Source organism: Rhinolophus ferrumequinum, chromosome 5 (genome assembly GCF_004115265.2).
Source record: "Rhinolophus ferrumequinum isolate MPI-CBG mRhiFer1 chromosome 5, mRhiFer1_v1.p, whole genome shotgun sequence".
NCBI lineage: Eukaryota > Metazoa > Chordata > Mammalia > Chiroptera > Rhinolophidae > Rhinolophus > Rhinolophus ferrumequinum.
In genome coordinates this window covers 9,183,829-9,193,118 of record NC_046288.1, presented here as the reverse complement: position 1 = coordinate 9,193,118, position 9,290 = coordinate 9,183,829, and the positions used below count along the sequence as shown (strand labels likewise).

At 39.0% G+C, this 9,290-nt stretch overlaps 1 protein-coding gene across 1 annotated transcript in view; it reads left to right on the top strand.

The window, feature by feature from the left end:
• Positions 1 to 719: 719 nt before the first annotated feature.
• Positions 720 to 9,290, top strand: part of GABRB1 (gamma-aminobutyric acid type A receptor subunit beta1) — a 366,840-nt gene continuing 358,269 nt past the window's right edge. Inside the window, exons 1-3 of the mRNA XM_033106608.1 lie at positions 720 to 879; positions 1,042 to 1,133; positions 1,550 to 1,617. Coding sequence (XP_032962499.1) covers positions 800 to 879; positions 1,042 to 1,133; positions 1,550 to 1,617 — 240 coding nt within the window. The 5' untranslated portion in view covers positions 720 to 799. The remainder of the gene's footprint in view (positions 880 to 1,041; positions 1,134 to 1,549; positions 1,618 to 9,290) is intronic.

The following is a 9,290-nucleotide window of genomic DNA, read 5'->3' as shown; positions in this document are numbered from 1 at the left end:
GGAGAGACTTGAAAGAGGGAGGGAAGAAAAGGGAGTGAAAAAATTGACCCGCCCCTCCTCCTCTCCTTCCCACAGAGAAGGACTACATTAAGCCAACTGTCCTAAAACGTCTTCCAAGGGGACCTGATTCTTGGAGTTTTCAAATACGTGCTGGGTTTCCTCGCCCCGCCCCTTCTTCTCTGGCTTTTCCTCTTCACTCACTTCATCCCACCCTTGTGTCCCCCACCCCCACACTCCCTCTCTCTCTCTCTCTCTCTCTCTCTCTCTCTCTCTCTCTCTCTCTCTCTCTCTCTCTCTCTCTCTCTCTCTCACACACACACACACACACACACACACACACACACACACGAGACCAAACAACTCCAAACTCCCAGTTCTAGGACCACCGTGACTGTCAACAAAATGTGCCAATCACAGGCAGCCCTAGCCAAATCTTTTCGAGTTGAATTAAAAAAAAAAAAAAAAAAAGGCAGGTTGAGGGCAGAAAGGAAAAGAACACAGCAACCTACAATGCATGAAGAAAGCTCCGTATACACATGCACAGGATCCCCAGCAGGCAAACAGCTGAGTATCTCAGACTACCCGGAGGACGCGGAGCACCACAAACAGGAACTTTAAAGGGATTGAAATCTGTTGCCTGTTCCACTAGGAATATTGTTTGCAAGGCACAAGGTGTCTTTTGGTAGTGATCACCCTCTGCGCATGCGCAGGTCCAGTCGGGGAATTACTGCCCTGCCGCCGACTAAGTTGCATTCCTTGAATCTTCGCCGAAAAGACAATTCTTTAATCAGAGTTAGTAATGTGGACAGTACAAAATCGAGAGAGTTTGGGGCTTCTCTCTTTCCCTGTGATGATTGCCATGGTCTGTTGTGCACACAGGTGAGCTGCTGTTGTTGAACGTCTCCTTTTTCTTGGTGTTTTTCTTTTTACATGTTTGCTGGATCATGTAGCTTGTTATTTGGGGTAGGTGTGCCTGTCTATTTTTATGTCTGCTCGCAGTTTGTGCTCATTCTGTATACGGTCCCTACTTCTTCCCTTCAGCGCCAATGAGCCCAGCAACATGTCATACGTGAAAGAGACAGTGGACAGATTGCTCAAAGGATATGACATTCGCTTGCGGCCGGACTTTGGAGGTAAAGCTTCATCTTTTTTCAACCTGTAACCCATATCTAGTTTTCCTTTCTTGTCAAAGACAAATGACAAAAAAAAAAGCATGTCATTTTTGTAAGCGTGCACTATGCCCTACGCCCTGAACACACACACACACACACACACACACACACACACACACACACGCCAGACCCCCCCAGTCGCAGGTGGATGAACCCCAGGCAGAGCCGACCTTCCCCCAGCTCGGCACACCCTCTCTGCATAGTCACTGCATCACGCGTGTGCCCACACCTGTTTTCCCAGGCTGTCCCCTGCAAGGAGGGGTGGGTGGGAGTGGAGGGAGTCCATTTAGAGTATAGTAAGTGCAGGGAAGCCCCTCGTCCCTTCCCAGCCTGTTGCCACTCTGAGAAAATGTCCATGTGTCCCACATCCCCGGCAGGACCCCCCGTGGACGTTGGGATGCGGATCGATGTCGCCAGCATAGACATGGTCTCTGAAGTGAACATGGTGAGTGGGCTTGGGACAGCCCGGCAGCCGGGCTTACGCAGATGCGAAATGGATGGGTCCCCGTGCCCTCTGCGTTTCATTGGCGGTCATCTCGCCCCAGCCCGGGAGTCCCACGCCGCGTGCGCTCCCCACGCGGGTACACACACTCTGTTGCCCCTGGTTTGTATTTTTGACACACACACACACACAGGCTACTGCGGTGTGCCGGGGGAAACGTGCTCAGCACTATTTGGGGAAGGACGGGTTACTGGCAGCAGTGGATCGGGTGGGGCGGAGTCTGAGCGTTACTTTAGCAGGGTTTCCTTTGGTCTTCCGAGGCGGAGGGCACCATCTGCCGGCGGTCGCGCGGCCTGCACTGGGGTCCTAGGACCGTGGTCAGCAGCCGCCTTCTCACCAGGTCAAGTACCCGCAGCCTGGGAGGCAGGACCCACCCAGGCCCCGCCACCAAGCTCTCAAGCACACAGAGGAGGTTTCTGAGTGTACCATCCCTCTAGCCAGTCTTTAGCATACGGTATGGCAGGAGCAACAGGCTGAGACGACAGTTCATGCTTGCTAATACGAAAGTACTCGAGCCAGCTTCTGGAGAGGCTTGTATTGTTCCCTTGTGGGGATTGATGAATTTGTCTTGCTGCATCTTGCAAATTTAAGATGAAACAAAATAGGCTGAGTTTGTTTTGTTTTATCCTAGAAACTTAAGCATGCCGGAAAAGCCTGATGATTAAAGGGACGATGGCAGAGGGGGGCGATAGTAACAGCGCAACCCTTTCATTTCAAAGGGTTAACATTCTTTTGTTTTCTTTTTTTCCTCCTCCCTTTCTGAAGCTGTTGCAAAATGAATTGAAATCATAGCTGTCACGTTCTCTATTGGCTGTTGCCGACCACTGTGGGGTAGCAGTTTTCTACTTGTTAAGAGTTTCTAACTGTTGCTCCTTGTAAAGCAGGGGGAGAAGCCTGTTGCTTTTCTAAAACCAACCACCCAGGGAACAGCTTAGATCTACTGAGCAAAATGTCATTTATTTTCCACTAGCGAAAAAGTATTGTGCCAGCAGAAATTTAGACAAAAAAACTTTGGGGATTTTTATCCTCTATAGCTGTAAAGGCTATTGAATTGCCTTTCCATTTAATTACTAGGAAATATGCTAAGGTTTAATATGCTAAGGTTTAAGAATTAATACGTTAATGTTTAAGAATTTTAAAGGTTATGACAGGGGAGAAATAAATATAATCTATTGAATGAGATTATAATAAAAAGTGTGACTATTAATTTTCTGCATTTTACAGTTGTAACTTACCTGACTTTAAATAGCTTATTTGGAATACTATTTTAAGATAAGTTCTCTGATTGTTTTATTGGAAAACGAAAAACAATTTTTAAAAAACAATGCACAAATGAACATTTTTCTGACTTGGCAAAAATTTTTAACTGACTAATTTACAGTATTCTCTTCACATACATAGCACTACCACAAAGTAACACAAAACACACTATTTATTAATGCAAACACTGAAGAATGTAATAATATGTGCACATATACAAGTCATACCCAATCCATGCTATTGCAACTGAACAAATTAGACAAAAACAAGTTGTTTGTATCATGCAGATTAATGATGATAATATTTTCCTTTTAAGTCATTTATTTTAGCACCTCGTAAATACCCACATAGAAAATTTATAAAATAGGAGAGGATTCAGAAAGCTCAAAAGGGAAATAGTATCTTTGCCAGTTTATAGGGTACTATAATTTTCAGAATTTTAAAGAATATATAAATCTGTTGACTATGTTTACAAACACCTGTTCAGGTTTTATTTTTATTTTTTGTTTTTTTGAATTGAATAAGGAAGTTGCTGTTAACCAAAACAACCATCACAACAAAAAAGCTCCGTATAACCAGTAGTTCAACTGAATTCATACATAAGCTCAGAAAAATAATTGAATTTAATTGCAGTGCCACTGGAAATAGCTAATGATGGAATAATATAGTCTATTTACTCACTGCACCATATGCATATGTACTTGATTTTTTAAAAAATATTCACCAAACAGACAAATCTATGAAAAATGCATTCTACTAAAATACCCATTACCTTTCCACAGTGGTGTTAGAAACATATGGGAAAATAGGAAGCACTGAACACTGAAAAATAATAAACCTTGATTTACTTATTCTTCTTTGTTTCTCCTTTTAATGATAGCTACCACCAAGACTCAAGGTTTATTTTCTCTCATCTAACAGAAAGCATTGAAATAAACAGATTGGAAATAACTCCAAGAAAAATGGAAACAGAGGATTTTTTAGGATTGAGGGTTCCATAAACACAGCCTGGGTGGCTAGCCCTGATTACGAGAATGGTCTATAATATACTTTGATTTTTAGATAATTTAAGTAGAGGTGAAATATCTGTGGGAAAAGACTCGTTGCTTCTTATATTAATCATGTTTCAGTAGCCTGATAGGCAGTAACTTTTGAGGTTATTTAATAGGAAAATTTCACCAAAATTAATAAAAAATAAGAATGGACAAAAAATACAATAAAAATAGCTTTAAGGGAAATTCAGACTAAAATTCATTACTACAGAATTTCTCATTTTTATATTCTTATTCGTTACCATTATTATCCACCCATTCCACAGCTGGGAAAATAACATAATAATTGTACATTACATTAATGGGTTTGAAACTAGGTTCTTTTAATTTTTGTTATTTTCCTATGCTACCCTAAGTGAAATATAATTCCATACTGGTTTATGGCATTGTGTGTTTCAAAGACAAGCATAAAACATCGAGTATTTTCTGATTCATGTACTTCAGAATGTAAAATGTTTTTCCCAAATAAGAAAATAAAATAGTTTTTATAGTCAAAAATCTCTACAATTGAGAATTGTTGGTACTAAGCAGTGAATGTAAAACCTCTAAAGAATAGCACTGATGCAGAAGAAAAATAATTCTTAAGAGCAATACTTATTTTTCAGGCAATAATATTATGGATTGAATTAGGAAGGACTTCTTCCGGCATCATGGGATATATTGTGCATGCTCTAGTGACTATATACTGTTTTTTTTGTGTTTTTTTAACAATTATCTTTAAAAAAAAAAAAACCACTGTGATTTCGATTTCTTGTTATATTAAGCCCTTCAAACCCTTAATTTCTACGAAGCCATATACCAGGGATCAATATCTCTCTCTCTCTCTCTCTCTCTCTCTCTCTCTCTCTCTCTCTCTCTCTCTCTCTCTCTCTCCCCCCCTTACCCCCTCCTTTTCCCTCCCCCCTCCCTTTCTCCCTCTCTCTCTCTCCTAAGATGAACAGGATGCAGATGGGGTAAAAAAGGAGACAGTAGCCCCCAGAAATTCCCTTTAAAGAAACCACTAACATCTGCTAATATAAACCCAGTAAAACAGACCTAGTAGTAAGCAAGTCTTCTCTTTGTACTAGATCCGGGAAACATGATATTAGCTACCTGCAAACAAGTGGTTGGACTCTTGAATTTCAGATTCCAAGGACCAGTAGTTCATTCTCATTAAAGAGGTGGCTTCTGATAATCCAGTAGAGCTCTCTGTCCCTGATCTAAAGAAACTATGGTCCAAGGAAACACTTCCAGAAGACTTTACATCTATTGAGTCCTAACTCAAAGTAACCACTCCCAGTAGTAGATAACTATCATGTATTCATTGTTTCTTTTCTTCCTTCATGCATAGATAAATGCAACAATGAATACTCTTACAGGCATTACAAATAACAACAAAACAACTGAAAAACCTAAAATGAGCCAACTGTATAAATAATGCCTAAAATAAAAGCAAATATAATTTACTAAATTCCCAGTGTTATTAAATTCCACTGTTGTTACTATACTTCAGTTATGTCTAATTACCATCCTCTCGGTGACACAAAACAGCAACCACCTGTCAGAATACCTCCCCTCCTCACCCATTTCTTTAAGTCAGTGTTTCTCAATCTTGAATGCATACCTGAATCCTCTAAAATTTTAAAGTGTTAAAATGCAAATTCTGAATCAGTGGTGTGTGATGGGGTTGGACATTCTGCATTTCTAACAACTCCTAGATGACGGCAATTGCTGGTATGTGAAGAGTGCTTGGAGTAACAAGGCTATCGTCCATTTTTCTGAGATCTAGCATCATGAAGAAATGAACATTTTTTCTCCTAAATTTCTCTAAGAATGGCATTATTTCAAGGTTCCAAATTAAGGTTCTTCTTAATTCCTAGATAGTTAAACAGGTGGCTGTGTTTAAAAGGGAAATGTAGTTTAATAATTGATGATAAGCAACAGGACAGACAAAGGCAAGAGCCTGAATGATGGGGCTTGACTTAGAAGAATAAGCAATCCTCCTAACTGTGTCAATACTTATGAGTCAGCCAACCTTAAATGATGGCTGTGAAAATACTGCCAAGCTCTGACACCCCGACAAGACATCCCGCTGCTTCACAGAACACCAATGACTTTTCTTCTTCTGAATAGAGAATATTGCAAACTGTTTTTGCCCCCACTGCGGAGCTCGCAATAGCTTCGTAAAATAGCCTAATCATATTCTTGCTGCTGTCAGTGCATTCTATGAGGTTCTAACAGAATTCCTTTGCAAAAAGAGCAAATAGGTCAGTACCATTTAACGGTAGGAATAGATATCAGCAGTTAAAGATATAGATACATTTTTCTCTTATATGAGTAATCAACCAGGTCTCGCCTTTAGGTGCTGGGTTACAATATTATACCATCTGGAGAAACTGAAAAGAAAAACTTCCATTTGCCTTGCTGTTTGGAGATAACAGAATTATCTTTTTATACCTTAAGTCATATCAAAGCAAGTCTATCCAGATTTTTTAAAGTTGAGTTCACATTTGAAAGCCTATGTTTCCAAGATTACAAGGCCAGACTGGGTATTAAAACATACAATACAATGGAAATAAATAGTAATATTTATTGAATATATCCTATGTATGACGTATGGTTATCCAGTTCTTCATATTCGTAGCTCATTTAATCCTTGATTTAAAGCTTGTTATTCCCCAGTACAGATGGAAAAGCTGAGGTTGAGAGCAGGAGACTTAGGTTGAAGGAGGTTAAATAAGTTGCTTAGAAGTTATAGAGCCAGAATTTGAAACCAGGCATCCTAACTCCGGGGTCTGGCTTCTATCTGCTAGACAAGTGAAAAAATAATTCCTTCTGTTTAGCTTTGGGACCTTGAGTGAGTCGTTTGACTTCTCTGGGCCTCAAGCTTCTCCTGTACAAAATAAAGGTAAATGACACAATTGCTAAACCTCTTTGCAGTTCAAATATTCTATGATATAAATTTAAACCTTTAAAGATTTTAGACTCTGTCAAAATCAATATTCTTCCTTTCCATCTTACTCTCCAGTTAGAGTCCATCTTATTCTATTTTATTCTCCTATTAAATGTGTCAATCAACAAGCACTTTTGAATTCCTGTTGAATGCAAATGATGGTAGTTTCCTGGGAGCACAGCAGTAATGATTGTGCACAGTCTGAGGCCTCTTGAGTCACCATTTTAGTTGGTCATGGTATTATCATTTATTTTTTTCCTAGTTAAAAACATTTCCAAAGACAGCAGTAAGAAACATTGATGCAATCATCTTCAAAATGAGACTTGACTAATGCCTTGTTTATATTGTATTGAATATTGGAGCCAAGACCAAATTGGAAGTATTGCTATCTGATACTGTCCATTGTATTCAAACTGGGACCATTGCTCCACTACTGCCAAAATGATACATTTTTCAGCACTTAATGTGAAACAGAAGGAAACTGTTACTTCTTAGGATCAGGGTATCCCACAGTGTTTATCCAACCCACCTAAAATGTTTCTATCACGTATTCTGGTAGCAAGGGGTAAAGCCAAAATGTTCATCTCAACTGAACATCGCTTAGTATCAGTTCTGTGTTTGATGCTTGATAACACCTTCAAAACACACATGGATGAAACCTTGCATTATCAAGAAAGGTAAAACAATTCAAAAGAAAAATAAATGGTATTAAATCTTTCCAAATGATTTGAGTTTTAATAACTCAAATGACAGTATTATCTTTGAGGATAATAGGAAGATGAATAGATAATATATTAATATTTATAGTTGATTAAATATTAGCACAGCATTTCCCCAATAAACTTTTTCAGAGCACTGAATCCTACTTTTCATAATACCACGATCAAGTTCCTGCATTTTAGAATACTTCTGTTTTCATCAAATCATGGATTTCATGAAGTCTCTTGGCTGCTATCTATCGAAGGAAGTTAATAGTAACATGTAACAATCTATTACTTGGCACTTGACAGAAATGCTCAAGAAAGGGTTTATAATTAATTCCTATAAGAGGTGATAACAGAAAAAATGGCTGGCCACAAAACAAGAAAGATGCATGAGTTTTCTTTTGTGAATCGTTACCTCATTTTAGAATTCTCATAGCCCTTGTTTTCCTGCTAGTAGTTTTTTCTGCTACCCCTTCATTAAGTGCCTAAGGTATTCTCATCCTTGCAGTCCCAATAAAACCCGTCATCGTATTATATAGTTAAGATTAAAGGCCATTTTTCCAAGAGCATTCATTCAACTACTCTAGTGAGTAAAACAGATATGATGTCTGTCCTTGTGGAGTTTACAGTGTTTTTCTTGTATTTAAAATTTCCATTTCTAGAGTAAGGTTTTTCCCTTTGGAAGATTTTGAAACATCCATAGTTATCTTCATCTTGAGGTTTTTGGATCAACACAAATTTACACAACAATTAGTATTTTACCATGTCCTAAATGGCCCTAGAGATGGAAATATGAAAAAAGACATGTTCTATATCTTCACATATTTTATAATGTACAAGACAACGTATAGAGAAAATTATTTAAAACAACACAGTAGTTGCTATGATAGGGACATGCGAGTCCAGAATCCTGTGGGAGCCCAAAGGGGTGGTTTCCAAAGCATGGTGAAGTATTCACGCTTGAGAAGAATCTTAAAGAGGAAGAATAGTTAGCACCATGTATAGGATGCAAATGAGAAGCTTCCAAACAAAAGGAAGGGCACAAGCATTGGCAGGTGTGCCTGAGAACAGCATGGAGCATTCTGAGAACTACAGGTATTCACTGTTGTGAGAAGACAAAATGCGAAAATGAAGGAATAAGACAGTGTTATTGAATGTTCTCACTGGTGTAAAAGTAAGCCTCTCTCTCTCTCTCTCTCTCTCTCTCTCTCTCTCTCTCTCTCTCTCTCTCTCTCTCTCCATATATAGTATATGTACTGACCAAGGAATAAGTAATTGTTTCTCTTGGAAGTGGACCCAGAACTAGGAGTATGAGTGTGAGGAATACTTACAGTTCTTTATATGTCCTTTAGAAATCTTTGATTTCAAAAACAAAAAAATTCTTATACATGTTTTACACTTTCAGTTTAACGAGAGAGAGAGAGAGAGAGAGAGAGAGAGAGAGAGAGAGAGAGAGAGAGAGAGACGATGATGATGCTGGAATTGGTATGCTAAGGAAATAAGTCCTAATCCTGAAATAAAGAAAACTGGTAAAGATTTTTAACAGGCGCTATGTTTTGCATTTCAGATAGATCATTCTGGCAGCTATGTAGAGGGTGGAGTAGAGAAGGCTAAAACTGGGGACAGCCTTCCTAGTTAAGAAGGTAAGTGGGTATTTCAAAGTCCAGA